Below are 19758 nucleotides of genomic sequence, written 5' to 3' on the forward strand. Positions count from 1 at the left end.
CTCCAAAGAGACCTGAAACAGCTTTATTTTGGCAGTCTGTAACAGGCCATAGTTTCAAAAACAGTCATTCCAGACTCTCAAGAGGCCCAGAATGAGGTTCCACCACTACGAAACCATGCTCCCATTTACAGAGCTACGCGTTTCCAAGGCAGACCGTCAGCATCCCTTACTGAACGTCGATTCCCAGTGTGCTTTTGGGGGAAAGGCAAGCATAGAAAAGCCATAGAAAGCTTCAGGGTAGATCTTATCCCGAAGGACGCTACGGAACCACAAACTTGGAAGACACCACAGAAATACATGACTAAAACACTCCTGAGGAACAGTCATCCAAGCGCCGCTCAAAGACCTCCGAAGAAAAAGTGGCCAACACCTTTCAAGGCAGCCCATCCCAGGGTCTTTGGCAGGAATTGAACCCGGGACATAAAGAAAAAGCTCTGGCGTCTGAGTCCTCGCGAGCAAACATGACGCGGTGCTAGTCAAACTGATCTGTCTACCCCAGCGCTACTAACATACATTGGCACTGGGTTTTCCTCCAGCAAAGGAGGGCCGCGGGTGGAAAGCTCTTACCTTTCTTTGCAACTTCCATTTCTTCTTCAGTCCAGCGGGACGTTTCCACTGGCTCCGCAGAAGCTGAAACAAGGAGAAAGAGAGAGGGAACCCTGTCAGGTGGCCAAAGAGCCGAGACGCGCGCTTTCCGCGTAATCTATTAATCTGTTTACATTAAGGCCTGCTCAGGACAGTTGGGAAAGATGCCCATTGGCAGCGGGAGACAGTCAGGTTTTATTATGTCAAAAAACGGAGGGACGCAAGAAGCGAGAGGAGGAGGAGGGAGAAAGAGAGCGAGAGATTGAGAGAGATGCTCGGAAGTGCGCAGACCCAGAGCTAAGAGGGCAGCGTTTTTTTTAAATGACTGTTTGGATGAAGAGGCCAAAAATCCTAATTTCTTTGGCGCACGCACTCCCCTTGTAAGCCCCGAGCGCACGTCAAAACACACCGCGGGGCGCAATCTTCCGGAAAGTTCTCCGGCAACAGCCCCCTTTGAGGCCTGGAGCGGAATAGCAGCAATAGCAACAACCGTGTAGTCGAAAAGAGACCTAAGAGTGCACAGCTCACATCACATATTGGGCAACTTATTCCCATGTCCTGACAGCATTTGGGGATTACATGCGACATTATAGGCCGCAGGGATGTGGAAGGATGCATTAGGGTCAGGGGATAAGAAATACAGTTGGACTTCCTTATACACTGATTTTTTATACACGGATTCAAGCATCCACGGCTTGAAAATATTCCAAGAAAGTATAAATTTCAAGTCTCAAACCTTGTTTCCATTTTATATCAGGGACACCACTTTGCTATGGCATTGCATTTAATGGGACTTGTGCATAACACGGATTTTGTTATTCGCGAGGGTTCCTGGAACCAAACCCCAGCGGATAACAAGAGTCCGCTGTAAAGGCATATATGATTTTTTGTGGGTTTGGGGGGCTCTGTGGCCATGTCCTAGAAGTGTTTCTTCCTGACGTTTCGCCAGCATCTGTGGCTGGCATCTTCAGAGAATGCTGGCATGGAAAAGCAGAAAGAAAAAGAGCAGACGCAACTGGCACAACCTCCGCCTGTGAACTTTGGGGCTGTGTGCGAATTTTGGGCTGCGTCTCCATGACCAAAGCTGGGGGTTAGGAAGCCAAGGAACTGCATTTGCAAAATGCATTTTGGATGCATTCCTCCTGATACTTGCACCACCTGAGTTTCTTACTAAGGCAAAACAATTCCAGTTGAACATCTAAAATCAAGGTTAGCCTTAGCGCAAGGAAGGTTGCCCCCCTTGGAAGCCATCTTTCACCAACTTGCAGCCCCTTCCCTGTTTTGGACTACAACTGCCATCATTTCCACTTGGCGCAGCCACAGAATAATGGGAAATGCAGTCCAATACATCTGGAGAACACTGGGCTTCTTATCCTGTCCTGAACGGAGTGGTATTTTTAATTTTTCCACCACATTTCTGAGCACAGAAATGCATCACATCATTTCGTCTTCGTTTCTATTTGCTTCCCGGTCTAAAACTAGGGCGGCCGGTCTTCAGCGACAAAAAAGAAAGGATTCATACACTATCGGTCCAGAAATGGCATTCGCAGAACTGGGGGCAGGCAGGCAGAAATAAGTAAGTGAGCATTGAAAGTATTTATCTTCATTGTTATCTTTGTGGCTCTATTTCCTTAGGCAGAAAGCATTGGGAAGAGCAAGCGTGGTGCGGCATTTCGGGTGGCTAGACCAGGGATCTGGGAGATTTGGGGTTTTGTCTCATACTTTGAAGTATGGAAGCCATTGAGAGACTCTGGCCTTGTGGCGCCGTCCCTCTCTTTGTTCTACCTCACAGGTTTGTTGTATTTCAGATCTGAGATATCTGGGTTCTTGGTCTCCTCTGAGACATAACTACATGATCTTAGGCCCTGACACCTCTCTCCATCTCCTTGGCCTGTCTTATTATTCTGAAGGGTAGGAAGACAGGAGATTTGGATTCTCCTCCTGCACCAAGTTATGGAATTTAGTGAGTGACCCTAAGCGCATTACACATATTCTGTCTCTGTTTGATCTACCTTACAAGTTTGTTGTGAATGGGATCCTGGAGTTTGAGGTTCCGGTCTCCCTGAGCCATAAAACGCACTCAACTAAGGCCATTCGCATTTTGCCACTGGCGAGGCGGGAGCTACAGTGTGTATATAGTTCAGAGGCCAACTTACAGGGCTCCGGTGGCGGAGGCAGCGGAGGGGGTGGCTCTTCCGTGGCCGCAGCCGCCGCGGCGTTAGCAGCCGCCGCTTCATTCGTCATCGACCTGGTGATGCGCCCCTTCCGGCGGCCTTGGCTGTTGGCGGTCTTTCGGCCCCGGGGAGCGACCTGTTCCCGTTCCTCAGGTTCCTCAGGGACAGCTTCGATCTTGTCCTTCTCTTTGATATTCTCTCTGGGGGCGGCGAGGGAGGAAACCCAAAAGGAAACCAAAGAAGAGGGTGAGATCTTGCCCTATAAAAAGGATGGAGTCAATCCCTCGCCCTCAGGCACCGCAAAGAGAAAACCCACGGAGAGAAATATGGAGCTAATGTTGTAAGCGGTGAGGATCTATGGAGTTGCTTCCCAGCCAAGGATCTTACTAGCGGATAAAGGATGCTGTGGCGAGTCCCAAAAGCATGCGGAAACGGCCAAGGCAAAGGAATCCTTCCCGAAAATGTATTCTTGGGGGGCCATGGCTCACCATGGTGTAAAGTGCAACTTCCAGGAAGACTCTTCCCTTTGGCTATGTTACTGAACCAATGGAGTTTTCCTCATCACCAGGATGGTACCTGGCCACTATATGCCCCTAATAATTCAAAGTATTATGGCACGACTTTGGATAAAATACATGTAAATTTAAACTGAACCATGCACATATAAAATTAGAAAAGGGATGTCTACTTAAGGGGATCAGAAGCTAAAGATGGCAACTCTAAATGAATCCTTTTAACTGCTGCGATAAAAGTGCGCTGGACAGAGAACTGAACCAAGGCCTAACAGTGATGGCAAACCTATGGCACGCGTGCCAGAGGTGACACTCAGAGCCCTTTCTGTGGGTACATGTGCCACCACCCCAGCACAGAGTTTGCCAGAGTTTGTTACTAGAAAGCCAGAGGGACACGGCACTTCGCAATAAATAAGTGGGTTTTGGGTTGCAGTTTGGGCACTCGGCCTCACCATCAGGTTCACCATCACTGTCCTAGGAAAACCCGGGCTCAAATCCCACTTCAGATGCTGTGCCATACTAATATTAATGGAGACGAAGGGGATTCAAAGTTAAAAGAGAGAGAGTTATGCTCACTTTGACTCCTCTTTCTCGTCTTTCTCTTCATCTCTCTTTTCTTCCTCCTTTTTCTCAGTCCTCTCGGCCTTCTCCTCCTCGATTTTTTCTTCGACTTTTTCTTCTTGGGAAGGCCGAGTGATTTGTTGCTGAAATGGAAGCAGTCGGAATCACACACCGGGGCTACAAACCGGGGTTTCTACACCCAGGAGCACAGGTTTTTACATTCAAACGTAGGAGGAGGCTTATTCCACCTCCGCGCTCCCTGCCAGGTATACAAAACATAGGTGTTAGCATTTGGAACAGCTTGGAAAAGAGGAAGAGAGCGGGTTTATCCCATTAAATGTCCTCCCTCTGCAACACAACCGAAGATGCCACCGCAAGGAAGGATTACACATTTTCAAACAATGCATAAAAGCCCATTCGAACAGACAAACGGAGCAAGGGTTTTTCTATTTACAAAGCCGCCATTCACCTATGGATGAGTCATATTCGCCGTAGGGGACCAAGAAACTGGCTACTAATACATTGAGCAAAGAGCTGACCTAGATGAATCTGGACTTCCAGGTTTTTAACTAAGAGCAAGACCGAAAGAAAAGACTCTCAACAATACCTGCAATGAATGGACTCCGAACCGGTGCGTGGAAACGTAACTGGTTTTGCACTACGGATTCCAGAACCCCCAGTTACCATACTGGTCGGTGGATGCTAGGAGTTGCCTTTTGTTTTTAATGGTCTTTTCTCAAAACACAGCCCTAGACCCATTTCAGAACAATAATTCTACAAGTATTTTTGGCTTTCAACGCCCAGAAGGTCCAGTCAGCTTCACCAATGGTCAGGGACTCTGGGAACTGACATCTAGAACATGCGGAGGGCCAAAGATTGAGAGCCACTGAAACCATCAACCCATTTGCAGAGCTACAGATCTTGAAGTCCCTCAATGGATTACGTTTCCCAGAAGACAATATTGGGGGGAAAGCCAACACAGCTAGAATGTATGAAAGCTATAGGAGATAGGGCAGACCTTCTCTTGAAGGACACCATGAAACCATAGACTTGAAAGGATCAGAAGAGTCCTATAGTCCAACCCACTCCCACAACTAAAGCACCCCTAAAAGATACCCATCCAACCTATGTTGGAAGGCCTCTACAGAAGGAGCGTCTTCCACCCTTTGAGGGCATCTATTCCATCGCTGAACAGCTCATATCATCATGGAGATCCTCCTAATATTCAGGTGGAATCTCTTTTCCATTAGTTGAATCCACTGGTTCCTGTTCATGCGCCTGGAGCAGCAAAACACAAGCCACCTCCACCTTCAACCTGCAACCCCTTCGGATATTTGAAGATGGCTATCATGTCTTCTCTTCTCCCTCTCCAAGCAGAGAGTAGCACTGGAGGACCTAGTGATGTCCAAACCCTGGCCCTCCAGGTGTTTTGGACTTCAGCTCCCAGCATCCCAGACCATTGGCCAAGGGGGCTGAGGTCCAAAACACCAAGAGGGCCAGAGTTTGGACATCACTGACCTAGAGAGAACATATGAATCATATCCACAAATGATCAAACCTGCAAAGGTCAAAGCTGTAAATATGGAGTGGCAAGAGAGATTTGTATTCAAGTCCCAGCCCAGCTGTGAAATTCACTGGGTGGATCTAAGATCCCAGTTATGATCTCTTTCAACCACGAATGGACCATTTTGAGGGGAAGGGGGCCGCTGAGCATGCTCATCCCAACCTCTTTGATGCAAGAGGTATAAAACTGTGCTTTTCAAACCACCGGCGTTTTCGACTCCATCTCCCAGAAGCCCCAGACAGTTTGGTCCATGATACTGGAAGCCACAGTCCCTAATGTCCAGAAGCCCCAAAAACCTGAGTGCCACCCCTTGAGATTTTTCAAGCTGGCATCCGCTTTGAAAAGGAAAGGAAAGCTCTCGCTTTTTCCCAAGCGAAAGGACAGCGCTCTTGGCTGGGGCACAGAGCTCTCTCTAAAATCCCAAGCAATATTTAGATGTAATGCCAAGGGGGGGCTGGGAAGAGAGGGATAGGGTTTCTGGCCAAGAGGAAGAGCCCTGGCAAGCGTCCTTCTTCCCGACGAATTCGGGGACGAGGGAGGGCAGTGTTTACTAAAGCCCAGAGAGAGACGCCCACTGAGCAAAAGGAGCTGGGCTTGCAAGCCAGGACAAGACACAATGTTCTTTCCTTCTGCGGGAAGGGATGGGACACAGGTTCGGGGCTGGCTCTGCCCTTCGGTCAGCAAGACAGCTGGTAAGGAAATGAAGAGAGAACAAGAGAGGGAGAGAAAGAGAGGGATCTAGCCTGGTGGCAATCTTGGGACCTTCATGGGCAACAGTGGGATGCCCATAACATGGCAGAGAATCATAAGAGTTGGCAAGGACCCCAAGAGATCCCATCTATTTCAAGCCCCCTGACATGGAGGAACACACGCCAAAAAGACCTCCAAGGAGGGAGTGGAGTCTCCCTCCTTGGAGGTCTTCAAACGGAGGCTGGATGGCCATCTGTCGGGGATGCTTTGATTTGGATTTCCTGCATGGCAGAATGGGGTTGGACTGGATGGCCCTTGTGGTCTCTTCCAACTCTATGATTCTATGATTCAAAAGCACTCCCAAAAGAGATCCATCCAACCCCAATCCGTCAGTCCAGAGGTAGGAATGATCAAGAAATGGATCATTCATTGGTAACGTTCCTCTCTCTTCTTTCCTCCAAAGAGCTCAAGAACACTGAGAGCAGTGGAGCAAAGCTGCCAGCGGAAGGGAGTTCCACAAGCTATGAGTAGCCACTGAGTAATCTCTGTCCGGTGTCCTCACCAGACAGGCTTGTGACGTTGGCAAGACCAAGAAAAAAGCCTTCCGATGTGGCTCTTAAGACTCACAGGGTCCTAAAAGGGACATACAGCCAGCCCTCTGTATCCACAGACTCTTTATCCGTGGATTCAATCATCCACAGCTTGCTTCCAAAAATACAAACCTTGATTTCCCCCCCTTTTATATAAGGGACACAGTTTTACTACGCCGTTCTATATAACAGGACTTGAGCATCCATGGATATTGGTATCCATGGGGAGTCCTGGAACTAATACCACTGTACAATCTTTTGGATCATCTGGGCCTGAACCATCTTGGTACAATACTCTAACCACTGGACCAGCTTGACCTTCCTTGGCAATTCATTAGTGCCCAAACTATTCAAGTTAACCCCAATAAAATTAATCATAAAAGGATACGAAGGACGGAGAAAGCCCAAAACTAACACGTTACGAACGGGTGCGGTACGCTTTCTGAAATGCATCTGTTCAAACAGTTCTTAAAAGGGTATTAAAGAGAACCGAGCGGGTTTTATCGTCGGCAAACAAAGCGCGCCAAACAATCCCCGCTTTCCTTTGCTCGGCGGCAGATGTTTCGGTTACGAAAGGATCGGCGGAGGAGAGGGAGAGCAACCCCCCCGATGTTGTTTTTAGAGGGGAAAAAACAAGAATACCTTTCAAAAGCTTTTATTGAAAAAGGGCAACTCCGCTCGCGGCGGCGCTCCGGAGCGTTTTGCGGTTGGACGCTGACATTAGTGGGGTATTCCTTTAACAAGACGTCAGGCGTGCCAACGTTTTTAAAAGCGGGGGAAGCATTTGCTGCTCCTGCCTCTAGGATGTGGCCAAATCCCGTTACTTACTAAAGGGGGGGAATGATGGACAACCCGTCTGAATTTGACACAGCCGATTGCCCTAGTTTTAAACATCCCTCCTCCGATATCTCTCCCCCGGCCCCAAATCAAACCGGTAACAAGATTAGAGAGGGCTTATCTGGGCGAACCGAACGTGCAAAGTCCACAGCCTCCCCCCATAAACACACACACACACATAGCAAGTGAATTAAGACATAAGCACAACGGTTCTGGAAACACAAACCTTCAGTCGGAGGAAGCGTCGCCGGCGGACGTACCTGGGAGCTCATCTGCTGCTAAAACTATTCTGACTTTGCTGGGGACTGGGGTTGGGAGGGGAAGCAAAGCCGGCGGAGGGGGCTTTACGGGGAAAGACGAAGAGCCAGAAAGGTTGGGAGAGGGAGGCCGAGGTGCCCAGCCTTCGGAGGAGAGGACGGCAGGGCCGCGTCTGGATTCCCGGAAGAGAGCGGGAGGGGAAGGGCAAAAACCCTGCGGTGTCATCCCAGCCACCTAAGCCGCCTAAGCGAGGAAGAGAGTAACCCTGTCTCACATACGAGTTTCTAATCTCGCCGGGGTCAGGCAAGGTAATCTTCCGCGCTGTCGTCGTCCTCTGGATTGGCTGTCGCAGGCGCTCGCAGCAACAGCGGCAGCAGTGGCAGCGCAAGCGTTTCTGTCTAGTCAGACCGGAGGGCTGGACCACCTGCCGCCAGACACATGCGGACCGACGGATTCAGCTGGGTAGACCGGGGCCTCCCATCCCTCTCTATTTGGACCAGCTAATGTGGATTTTCTGTTGGTAATCTTTCCTCCGGAGAGGAAAACTGGGCTGTTTAAAATCCACTTGCATCCCTGCATTTTGTAAGTCTGCAAACAGGTTCCCTTTAGAGCAGGAAATAAAAAGCTTTCAAAGGATCTCAGGGACATTAAGGCCCTTGGTATCCGCTGGGGTTTGGTTCCAGTGGATTGAGATAGAGATGCTATCGCACAGAGAATTCTAGTTACCTCCCCAAACTATAAATCCTAGGATTCTGCAGGCTAGAGAGATTACATTTGTCCCTCCATATTCGCTAGGGTTAGGGGCACAAGACCCCCATGAATATGGGAAAACCACAAATAACAAAAACACCATGTTTTGACCTGAGAGGACACCTCTCTAGGAATCTCTAGGTCCTCCAGCACAACTCTGTGGCCAACGTCCGACAGACACTGACCCTAGAACTGCGCTGGAGGAGCTACAAAGGCCTAGTAGAGTATTCTCTCTAGGAACCTCTAGGTCCTCCAGGGCAACTCTGTGGTCAACGTCCGACAGACACTGACCACAGAACTGCACTGGAGGAGCTACAAAGGCCTAGTAGGGTATCCTCTCTAGGGACCTCTAGGTCCTCCAGGGCAACTCTGTGGCCAATGTCCAACAGACACTGACCCTAGAACTGCGCTGGAGGAGCTACAAAGGCCTAGTAGAGTCTTCTCTCTAGGAATCTCTAGGTCCTTCGGTGCAACTCTGTGGCCAACGTCCGACAGACACTGACCACAGAACTGCGCTGGAGGAGCTACAAAGGCCTAGTAGAGTATCCTCTCTAGGAATCTCTAGGTCCTCCAGGGCAACTCTATGGCCAACGTCCAAAAAGACACTGACCCATAGAAACTGCGCTGGAGGAGCTACAAAGGCTTAGTAGAGATCCTCTCTAAGGATCTCTAGGTCCTCGGGGCAACTTGTGGCCAACGTCCGACACACTGACCACAGAACTGCGCTGGTGGAGCTACAAAGGCCTGTAGAGTTTCTCTCTAGGAATCTCTAGGTCCTTCGTGCAACTCTGTGACCAACGTCCGACAGACACTGACCACAGAACTGCGCTGGAGGAGCTACAAAGGCCTAGTAGAGTATCCTCTCTAGGAATCTCTAGGTCCTCCGGGGCAACTCTGTGGCCAACGTCCGACAGACACTGACCACAGAACTGCGCTGGAGGAGCTACAAAGGCCTATTAGAGTATCCTCTCTAGGAATCTCTAGGTCCTTCGGTGCAACTCTGTGGCCAACATCCGACAGACACTGACCACAGAACTGCGCTGGAGGAGCTACAAAGGCCTAGTAGAGTATCCTCTCTAGGAATCTCTAGCGCTTTCGGTGCAACTTTTAATTGACCATAGAGTTGCACTGGAAGGGATCCTAGAGCTTCCGAGAGAGCACATCTGAACAATCGACATGAATAAGCAAAGCCGCAAATGCAAACCCACTCGCACCCCCACACGCCACAGCGCCCGGGCCTGATTGTATAGCGCCATAGGCTTTACACAGCGCTTTACAAAGTAGAACAACAATCCAAAAGAGAAACAAAAGAGAAATGGCGCACAATGTAAAGCCACAAACAAGATTATAAAATTAATAAAAATATTACTATAACCAAGTTAAAACAATACTATGAAAGTGTAAAGAGAGGTGACAGTTAAAGGGGGACGGAATTGCTACAGTGGTGTTTGATAGGGTTTGCGAATACGTTTCATGGTGACGGACAACGCAATCAAACAATTTAAAGGAGTTTAAAAGTATAGCGGTAAAACAACAACAACAGTGGTCTAAAACACATATTAAACCCTGTAACAAATTAAAACCAGTCAGAACCATTAAAAACCACCTGCAAACTGGGTAAAATCCTCCAATTTTCCAAATGCAACTACACTCATCCCTCCAAATTTGCGGCTTTGATAATTCACAGATTGTATTAATATGTTCTCTCTAGGAATATCAAGGTCCTCCAGTGAAACTCTGTGGTCAACTTTAAGCAAAAGCCGCACCGAAGGACCTAGAGAGAATGTTCCACTAGGCATTTGTTGCTCCTCCGGCGCAAGTCTATGGTCAATGTCTGGCAGATATTGACCACAGAGTTGCCCTGGAGGACCCAGAGATCCCTAGAAAGGTGTTTTCTCAGGTCAAAAAGTTGTGTTTTTGCAGTTTTTCCACATTCACGGCGGTCCTGTGCCCCTAACCCCAGCGAATGTGGAGGGACGAGTGTACTTTACAAAGCCAGGAAGACCTACCCACTAGAGTCCAGCTACAAAACACATACCCTTAACAATGTGATGGTTCTGGACCCCAAAATGTGTTCGGAGCACCGACGCTGAATGAGAAGTCAAGGGTTCTTCCAAGCAAAAATCCACTCCTGGCTACGCTTTTTCCTTTTAGTAATACCAATGAATGCAGGAGAAACTGGCGCCAAAAGCCATCGGCTGTGGTTGGACTGCTACTTCCATCATCCCTCACCACTGGCCACACTGGGCAATGGGAGCTGCAGACCAACATCACCCAGAGGGGTGCATTTTCCCCACATTTCTAGGTTACACAGCACCTAGAAAACCTGTTTAACAACAACACCCTGAGACGCAATATCCACGACAAAAGGCACTACAAAAAAAGACATGCTTTACTGTTGGAATTTGAGGAGAGTAAAATGTAAGACTTATAAACCATTGTGCGTCATCGTCATCATCATCATCTGTATTCTTGACCCACCATTTTCCTGAAGCCAGAACTCAGACACCTTACAAATTAAAGCAAATACAACGTATGTAGTTAAAACAAATACACACCGCCAATATTAAAAGAGAATGAATCGACAGTAAGCCCTTGGTATCCGCTGGGGTTTGGTTCCAGGACCCCTTGCGGATCCTAAAATCTATGGATGCTCAAGTCCCATTAAATGCAATGGGTTGTTGTTGTTGTTAAAGTGGGCCCTTGGTATCCGCTGGGGTTTGGTTCCAGGACCCCTTGCGGATCCTAAAATCTACAGATGCTCAAGTCCCATTAAATGCAATGGGTTGTTGTTGTTGTTAACATGGGCCCTTGGTATCCGCTGGGGTTTGGTTCCAGGACCCCTTGCGGATCCCAAAATCTATGGATGCTCAAGTCCCATTAAATGCAACAGGTTGTTGTTGTTTAAAGTGGGCCCTTGGTATCCACTGGGGTTTGGTTCCAGGACCTGCCATGGATACCAGTATCCATGGTTGCGCGAGTCCCATTCGATACAATGGCGCAGTAAAATGGCGACCCTCGCATACAAGGGCAACACCGAGGTTTGCTTTGTGGAATTCAAATAAATATGTTCAAGCCATGGATGGTTGAATCGGTGGACGAGGGAATCGTGGATACCAAGGACTGACTGTACTAACAGCGCTAAAAAGACAAGTTCAAAGACATACAATGGTAGGAAAGCCATTTGCAAAGGAGTAAGAATACAACAATGTGGCGTATTCTCCCAAGGCCCTTTCTCAAGTCATATACGGCCCCCAACAACTCAGTGGTGAAAACCATGCGCATGTGGCCAACCGAGATCAGAATGCGGCCAAGATGGCCAAAGCTAAGAACGAGGGGAACAGACAAGCTAGAAAAGGCCGCAAAGAGTTATGCCATATACTAATATACCAACAGATATCACCGGATCGACGAAAATACACATGTGCGCATAAGACGCATCTCCCAATTCTAAAAAACCACTCTGGGTCCTAGATAAAGGAAAAGCCAGGGAAGGGAGCAGAGAATTTATGCAACCGCGGCCGACAACACTTTGCACATGAAACACAGAGTTTGTTTTAATGTTTTCACAAGAAAGATAATAATTTTAAAATTGCCTTTTTCAGTCGTGAGAAAACCATCGGGTCGTAACACTCAACGCAACGCACCTGGTTCCTCCCTCGCCGTTTGCCGTAGTTCCTACGCACCAGGGCCTTGTAGTGTTCGTTTTTCTTGGTCAAGTAGTAATACAAGACACAGTCCGGCACGTTCTTAAAGAGAAACAATGCGTTGAAAGTAAGACTTTGGAGAACGAAATGTGTTTTTGAAGATGAACTTATAAAGGGACGCTGTCCCGTTTTAAACGGCACCGTTCTTAAGACGGCTTTTATTATCCTTAATGGTGTATCTTAAACTGTTTTAATGGTATTGATGGTTGCATTCTCTTTGGCAATGACCTCAGGTATGTTTTGACTCTATTGCAATTGTCAAAATGTTTAAGTTGCCTGACAAGAGTCTTGGTTTGGAGGAAGAGGATGGATATAAATAAACTGCTATGTAAGACATGTTGCTGTTGAAATATAGGGGGAAAGGAAGAGCTCCCCTTCCAAAAGGGACAAGAAAAGTGTATCTTCTTACCTTTCTTTCTAAATACGAAGCAATGAGGCCAAAGTTCTTTGGATGCTGGACAAACCTGTGCAAACGCAAAGAGGGAAAGGTTAAGTTTCCAACGGCCGGCCCATTCAGACAGCCGAAATCTAGTTAGGCCCGACAGGATACTCCTTGCCATAGTCACTTTGGATTTTTTAATGTGTCGCTGTGCAATAAGGGACGCCGAAAGGAATCAAATAAACTCATTGGCAATGGGGCGCTGGAGAAGGATTCGAAGGATACGACGCACTGCCAAATAGAAAAATAAACAGCCTGAGAGCAAGCCGAGTCTGATCTCCGCCGGCAGCCAAGATGACTAAGCCGAGGCCGTCGTACTTTCGAAACGGCATGAGAAGATGTGACTCACTAGAAAAGAGGGAATGCAGAAAGTGGCAGGACAAGAGGAAGCCTACATTTGAGATGGAGAGACTCCATTAAGGAAGCTGTGGCTGCCCTGAATTTGCAAGCCCTGAGCAGGGCTGTTGGCACCAAGGTGACTTGGATGCCGCTCTTGCGTCAGTCAAAGTCAATTTGACAGCGATCGACAACGACAAATCCTTCCGATTAGAAGAAGTCTAGCTGCGCATCCCAACTGACAGTGCCTCCTCTGACATTACGAAGTTAAAGCTATGGACCTGCGACAGATAATTCTACTGCAATGTGCAAAATACCAATAATAATAATAATAATAATAATAATAATAATAATAATAATAATTACTTTTCTTTAAAGATCTCCTTCTCGTGGTCCGTCCAGACGTTCATGAACTGCCTGTCCTTGTGGACCTTCATGGGGTCCTCCATCAGCCCATTCATGTTGATGAACTTGACCCGCCTCTGCTCCGCGTCGAACATCATCGGAGGAATGACGGACAGCTGGCGCATTTGTTTCTCGTTATTCTACAAGGCAGGGAGAGAAGACACATGCGCGCATCCTATTAGTGGCGCCGTCGGGGAGTGAGTTTGGCTCACCCAGGGCCAAAAGAGTCATATTTAAAAAGGAAAGAAGAGGCTTTGCTTTCCATGGTTACAAGTCAGGCGTTCGTTCAACAAGGGTACGGAAAAGGGAGCCGCTCCATTTGGCAACGCCGGCTTTCTACCCGGCGAACGGCGCAGCGGTGGCGCTCTTTCACAGAAAGCTACACTCCACTGCAAAAAAATAAATGTTTAAGGTCCTTGCCAAGGCTATTTTAAAACGTACATCAAGACAGGGGGGAAAAACATGCTGTACCCAGGCAAGGCATACGATCTGGGCCCTGAAGAAAACCCACAAGCAATTCTGGCGGCGTTTCCGGAAACCGAGGGCAATGCCGAGCGAACAGCAGGCGGGACTGGGAATGGCTGGATTGGAATTTGCCTCCGCTCTCTGCCTTGCCAAGCTGTTCTAGGAATTTTAAAAAGGGAGTTTGGGAAAGTCTCTCTTTTTTTTGGATCACAACCCTCAAAATCCTCCAGCCAAGAGGGAGATTTTGGGAACTGTAGTCCAAAAGGGAGACTTTTGTGCTTTCTTTCAGCATGCCATCCTGAGCAAGACAGAAGAACATGCTGCAAAGGGATGGAGAAACAGAAGCCCTATAGTTTGCATCCATTGCTCCATTGGGTCCTATTCTCTGGAGCAGCAGAAAACAAGCTTGCTCCATCCTCAATGTGACACCGCTTCAAATATTTAAAACAGGGGTATCATACCACCTCTTAACTGTCTCTTTTCCAGGCTAAACATACCCAGATCCCTTAGTCTTTCCTCATAGGACTTCATGGTTTCCAGACCGAAAGGTTCCTCCTAACGTTGAGGAGGAATCTCTTTTCCTGGAGCTTGCATCCATTGCTCCATTGTCCCCTATTCTCTGGAGCAGCAGAAAACAAGCTTGCTCCCTCTTCAATATGACATCACTTCAAGTATTTAAACACGGCTATCATATCACCTCTTAACCATCTCTTCTCCAGGCTAAACCTACCCAGATCCCTTAGTCTTTCCTCATAGGGCTTCATGTTTTCCAGACCTAACGGTTCCTCCTAATGTTGAGGAGGAATCTCTTTTCCTGGCGCTTGCATCCATTCTCTGTGTCCTATTCTCTGGAGCAGCAGAAAACAAGTTTGCTCCACCCTCAATGTGACACCCCTTCAAATACTTAAACAGGGCTATCATCATATCACCTCTTAAGCCATCTCTTCTCCAGGCTAAACATACCTAGATGCCTACGTCTTTCCTCATAAGGCATGGTTTCCAGACCTGTACCTTGCATCCATTGCTCTGGGTCCTCTTCTCTGGAGCAGCAGAAAACAAGTTTGCTCCACCCTCAATGTGACACCCCTTCAAATACTTAAATAGGGCTATCCTCATATTACCTCTTAAACCATCTCTTCTCCAGGCTAAACATACCTAGATGCCTATGTCTTTCCTCATAAGGCATGGTTTCCAGACCTGTACCTTGCATCTGTTGCTCTGGGTCCTCTTCTCTGGAGCAGCAGAAAACAAGCTTGCTCCCTCCTCAATATGACACCCTTCAAATATTTAAACAGGGCTATCCTATCACCTCTTAACCTTCTCTTATTCATCTGGGAAGAATGAAGAATCTGCCATCTTTTTTCCTATAGGGTTGAATGCATTGTACTGTGTCCTATTCTCTGGAGCAGCAGAAAACAAGCTTGCTCTATCCTCAATGTGACATCCCTGCAAATACTTAAAACAGGGGTATCATGCCACCTCTTAACCGTCTCTTCTCCAGGCTAAACATCCCCAGCTCCCTAAGTCTTTCCTCGTAAGGCATGGTTTCCCAACCCTTCACCGTTTTGGTGGCCCTCCTCTGGACACACTGGTGGCGCATGGCAAATGTCCACTTTGCAAAGCCCGCCCGCCCCACTCTCTCACCTCCTGTTCCGACAGGCCATCGATGATCTCCGAGATTTCGTGCTCGCTCCGCGCGATGGTGGCTGAGAGACCGGCCCCTCTCTGACCAACCCTGAGGACATTACAAGAAGAAAAAGACAACGTCCAGGCTGAAAAACAAAAGGCTCTCAAGAAAGGAAGGGAAAATTATCCCAAAGGGTCAAAGGCAGGGCCTTGCCAGAGTTGGCCTCTTGTGAGACTGGAGGGATTTCTCGAGAACATAAGGCACAATTGGCTGAAGAAAATGGGGGAGAGAGATATTTCAGCCTCCCATAAGATACTGGAACCCGGGGCATATTAATATCCCCTTTCTTTGGACTACAGCAACTCCCAAAATCGCCCCGATCTGGAGGATCCTGGGACTGGTTGAGAAAAGAGTAACTCTTTTGAGTTCTGATCATTTACAGAGCCAGCGTTTAGCATTTCTCACCAAAGAAGCAGAGAGTTAAACTCTTGCTCTTCTAAATCAAGTAATGTTATATATGGCAACCTATATATGACAACCAGGTTGATCGACATCTCCCATAATCCCCAGGCAAACTGCCAGGTGTGATGGGCCTTGGAGTCCATTGTATTGGGAGGGTACCTCTTTCAAAAGGTTGCCTTAAGGGAGTGAGTTAAATGCCTTTGCGTTCAGGGACTCAGCTTGGCCGGAAAAGCTATTCTAAGCAGTCACTCAGTCACATCACCAAGAGCATGGGATAGGTTACTCTTTTGGACTGAAGCGCTCAGAATCCCCCGTTGCTGGGCTAAGTGAGGGATTCTGGGGTTTCTAGTCCAGCAAAGAAACGTTCTCCCTCTCATTCCCAAGAACTTGGGTTAGGCCTGACGGAGCAGTCCCTTCCCGCAACCACAGAAGGAACATGGGATAGCTGCCACCGTTAAGACGTGGGCAGGAGCTGCAACTTGAGATTAGCTAGAATCAGGATGAGAGAAACCGCACACTAATTTGGCATTTCCAGCTAAATGGAGCCACCATCTTCAGGAGAAGCGTACCTTTTAAGGACCAGAAAAGCCTGGTTTTAGTACCAAATGAAAACTTCGTCGTCGGTGGCCTGGGACCAGTCAACCACACACACTCCCTACCTACCTCACAGGGCTGTTTTGGCAATGAAGTGGGGTGCAGGATAGTGGGATACGAATCTACTGAGCAATGAAACCTAGAACTAGACGTGTGTTCTCTTCTAAACGGGGAGCACTGTGGTTTCCCCCCATCATTGGGCGAAATAAAAACCTAGAGAGGGAAACCGAGGCGATCGTTCCGCTGCGGACTGAGCCAGCTCAGCGCGCCCGAAATGGGGAGGCAAGGGACAGAAAACCAAGGGAGGACTGGGACGGAGGGAAGTATCCTGAGAAGGGCATAGCTGACTAACCTGCTGGAACCCTGGACAGGAGGCTCTGCACGCTGCAACATTTTGTTGCTGGTCTCCCTAATGATAGGAGAAAAAAAAACACACACACACGCCAAGACGTTCCTAATGGAAATGCCAAGTCTTGAGCACTATTTCCAGGCAAGGTCTTTGCTTCCGCTTGTCGGCCCAAGGAAGCAAAGAGCGACAGAGCTCATCGTTTAAAAACCCCTTTCTGCCAGAAATCCCACTCCATTGTGAATAGCGGAACAACGGGGGGAAAAAAGCACGTTACCTTGCGGAGGTGCCTGGGCGCATCAACGCTGGGCTAGGCCAGTACTATTCTCCTTGGATCGGCAGGATCTCCAGCACAGAAATGGGTCTTTTCCTATCACCTGCCACTACCTGGACCTTTGACTTTAAAAAGCTAGGTCTCTGGTGGGACACACCTGAGACCGCCTGCCTACAAAGCAGGGGCTCTTCCGCCAAGCTAAAGCCCCTCCCTAGCGCAAGACGTTGCGGAAACACCTCAAGGAAGTTCTGGCCGGTGGGTGCGCTATGTCGGCGCAGGCAAAGGTTAACACCGACAACGTCGGGAAGGAAAAGGCCAGAGGCGTAGCAGCCATGAAGGCAGGGAAGAACTGGAGAAAGAGGGTAGATTTCGCCAACTGGCCTTCCCTTGACAACGCTGCAAAAGCCTGGGGAAAGCGTGACCGCTGGCATAGCACACCCACGTCTCTCTCTCAATCTCACACTCGCTCACACACACGCCGCCACCGCCGCCACCAAGGCAGTTTGGATGGAACGCCGTTTTACCGTTGGAAACGCTCTTGCTGTTCCCTCTGCTTCCGGATCTCGGGGAACTGCTTCTCGTAGTACTCCCGGGTCTTGCTCTCCTTGGCCTTGCGGCGCGGGTTGTTCTCAATCCGGTCCACTTTCTTCTCCCAGGCTTCCATCAGCTGGTCGTAACGCTGGCAGATCTTCTGCTCCTGGTCATCCAAAAGGAAAAAAGCAGCATGAGCAAAATGCTTAGAGAGCCATCGGCTAACGCAAAATGGAAAGAAGATGGCAACTGCCCAAGTAAAAAACCCAGACAACCACTGCCAGCCAGGCTGCAGTTGCTGTTGTTTTTTTACCATGCTTATAATTGCTTTTAATTCTCTTGACAGTGTAACTGTGTTTTCACTTTTGTACAACGTTCACTTTTAGCCGCGATCTACTTTACTATCTGTAACCCGCCTGGAGAAGGCAGAATGTAAATAACACAGTAGCCATTCCTACTATCGCAAGCCCAAATTGCAAGAAGAGAGACTCCACCTAAAGACTAGAAAGGACTCTCTGAATGCAAGAGCTATTCAACGGTGTCCAGAAACGGGGAGGTGGTAGATTCTCCTTCTTTGGAGGTATTTAAACAGAGGTTGGATGCCCATCCGTCAGGAGGGCTTTAGTTGTGTATTCCTGCATTGCATGGGGTTGGATTAGATAGCCCTTGTGGTCCCTTCCGACGTTAAGATTATGCCTTTCTATTATTAATGCAAAGCAGCAGAGCAGTCTTGATTTTATGGGCTCAGATTGATGCCTTTTAATGTGCTCATCTCTATTTTTTTTTAGCGCACGTCTGCATCCAAAGCAAAGGTCCTGTCCATGCGCTACAATCGTTGCCTAGTGCTTCTAGCTGCTTGTATCAGCTTACTCCGTTGCCCACATCGTTCAGCACTTGGCACCACAATAAATATCCCTGTCGCTTGGAAACAATTCCACACTCCCCTTACTTTTCCTGCAGACAAGAAGGGAAAGAGGGATCTTGTGCCAATGTCACCCGGCCTCGTGCGAAAACTTAAGACCGAGAGACAGGAACGTAGCCGTACCCGCTGCTTCCGCGCATGGTTCCTCCGCTTGAAAAACAGAATCAGCTTTTTCCTCATGACTTGGTTCCTGATAGAAGTAAGCACACATACACAAACGCAGGATGAGAAACGGCTTTGGCTCGACCCGGCTGGGCATTTTGAGAGGTTTCGCACGAGGATAAAAGATCCTCCTAACTTACACACGGTGCGGGGTGTGTGGGTGGGTGCATTTACGCAAGCGAGAGACAGCTTGTCCTGGAGTGTGAGGTTTCGGGAGTTTACCGGGAACCTTCACAAGAGGTTAAACGCAGTGTGCCAATAAAATGTTAATACCTAACCATCCCGTCCCTGGGAGCAGAGCCCTGGAGAAGAATTACTTTCAGGCCGCTGATAAGAAAACCTGATTAAATTCTATTCTGGAATAGTATATACCATTACCAGTGCCAGTTTAGGAGAAGGTTTATTGATCTTATACATTTGGGGTTGTTTTAAACATGATGCAAATGCGTTACTATTTCCGGAAGCCGCCTTCGGTCCCACTCTGGGAGAAAGGGCAGCGCATAAATGAAACCAACACATAATAAAAGTCTTCAGCGTTCAAGGAATTCAGCTCTCAGAGTCATTCAACCTCAGATTATAGGATTTGGAAAAAGAAAAGTTACTTTTCTGGACTACAGCTCCCAGAGTGTAAGGCAGTACTTAAACTGTAAGGCAGTACTTAGACTGTAATGCAGTACTTAGACTGTAAGGCAGTACTTAGACTGTAGGGCAGTACTTAGACTGTAAGGCAGTACTTAGACTGTAGGGCAGTACTTAAGACTGTAAGGCAGTACTTAGACTGTAAGGCAGTACTTAGACTGTAGGGGAGTACTTAGACTGTAAGGCAGTACTTAGACTGTAGGGCAGTACTTAGACTGTAGGGCAGTACTTAGACTGTAGGGCAGTACTTAAGACTGTAAGGTAGTACTTAGACTGTAAGGCAGTACTTAGACTGTAGGGGAGTACTTAGACTGTAGGGCAGTACTTA

The 19758-nt window shown here is 48.2% G+C and overlaps 1 protein-coding gene across 2 annotated transcripts in view; it reads right to left on the minus strand.

The window, feature by feature from the left end:
- The window catches only part of LOC121916935 (nuclear receptor corepressor 1-like), a 51276-nt gene that overhangs the window by 16036 nt on the left and 15482 nt on the right, over nucleotides 1-19758 (minus strand). The window contains exons 9-18 of one of the 2 annotated variants that reach the window (XM_042442505.1): nucleotides 18753-18819; nucleotides 17701-17873; nucleotides 16909-16965; nucleotides 15518-15608; nucleotides 13370-13548; nucleotides 12638-12692; nucleotides 12118-12270; nucleotides 3848-3975; nucleotides 2742-2959; nucleotides 568-630 (exon numbers count right to left, since the gene is read on the minus strand). In XM_042442505.1, coding sequence (XP_042298439.1) covers nucleotides 568-630; nucleotides 2742-2959; nucleotides 3848-3975; nucleotides 12118-12270; nucleotides 12638-12692; nucleotides 13370-13548; nucleotides 15518-15608; nucleotides 16909-16965; nucleotides 17701-17873; nucleotides 18753-18819 — 1184 coding nt within the window. The remainder of the gene's footprint in view (nucleotides 1-567; nucleotides 631-2741; nucleotides 2960-3847; nucleotides 3976-12117; nucleotides 12271-12637; nucleotides 12693-13369; nucleotides 13549-15517; nucleotides 15609-16908; nucleotides 16966-17700; nucleotides 17874-18752; nucleotides 18820-19758) is intronic. The other variant, XM_042442506.1, reaches the window with a different exon arrangement.

Source organism: Sceloporus undulatus, chromosome 11, assembly GCF_019175285.1.
Source record: "Sceloporus undulatus isolate JIND9_A2432 ecotype Alabama chromosome 11, SceUnd_v1.1, whole genome shotgun sequence".
Lineage (NCBI taxonomy): Eukaryota > Metazoa > Chordata > Lepidosauria > Squamata > Phrynosomatidae > Sceloporus > Sceloporus undulatus.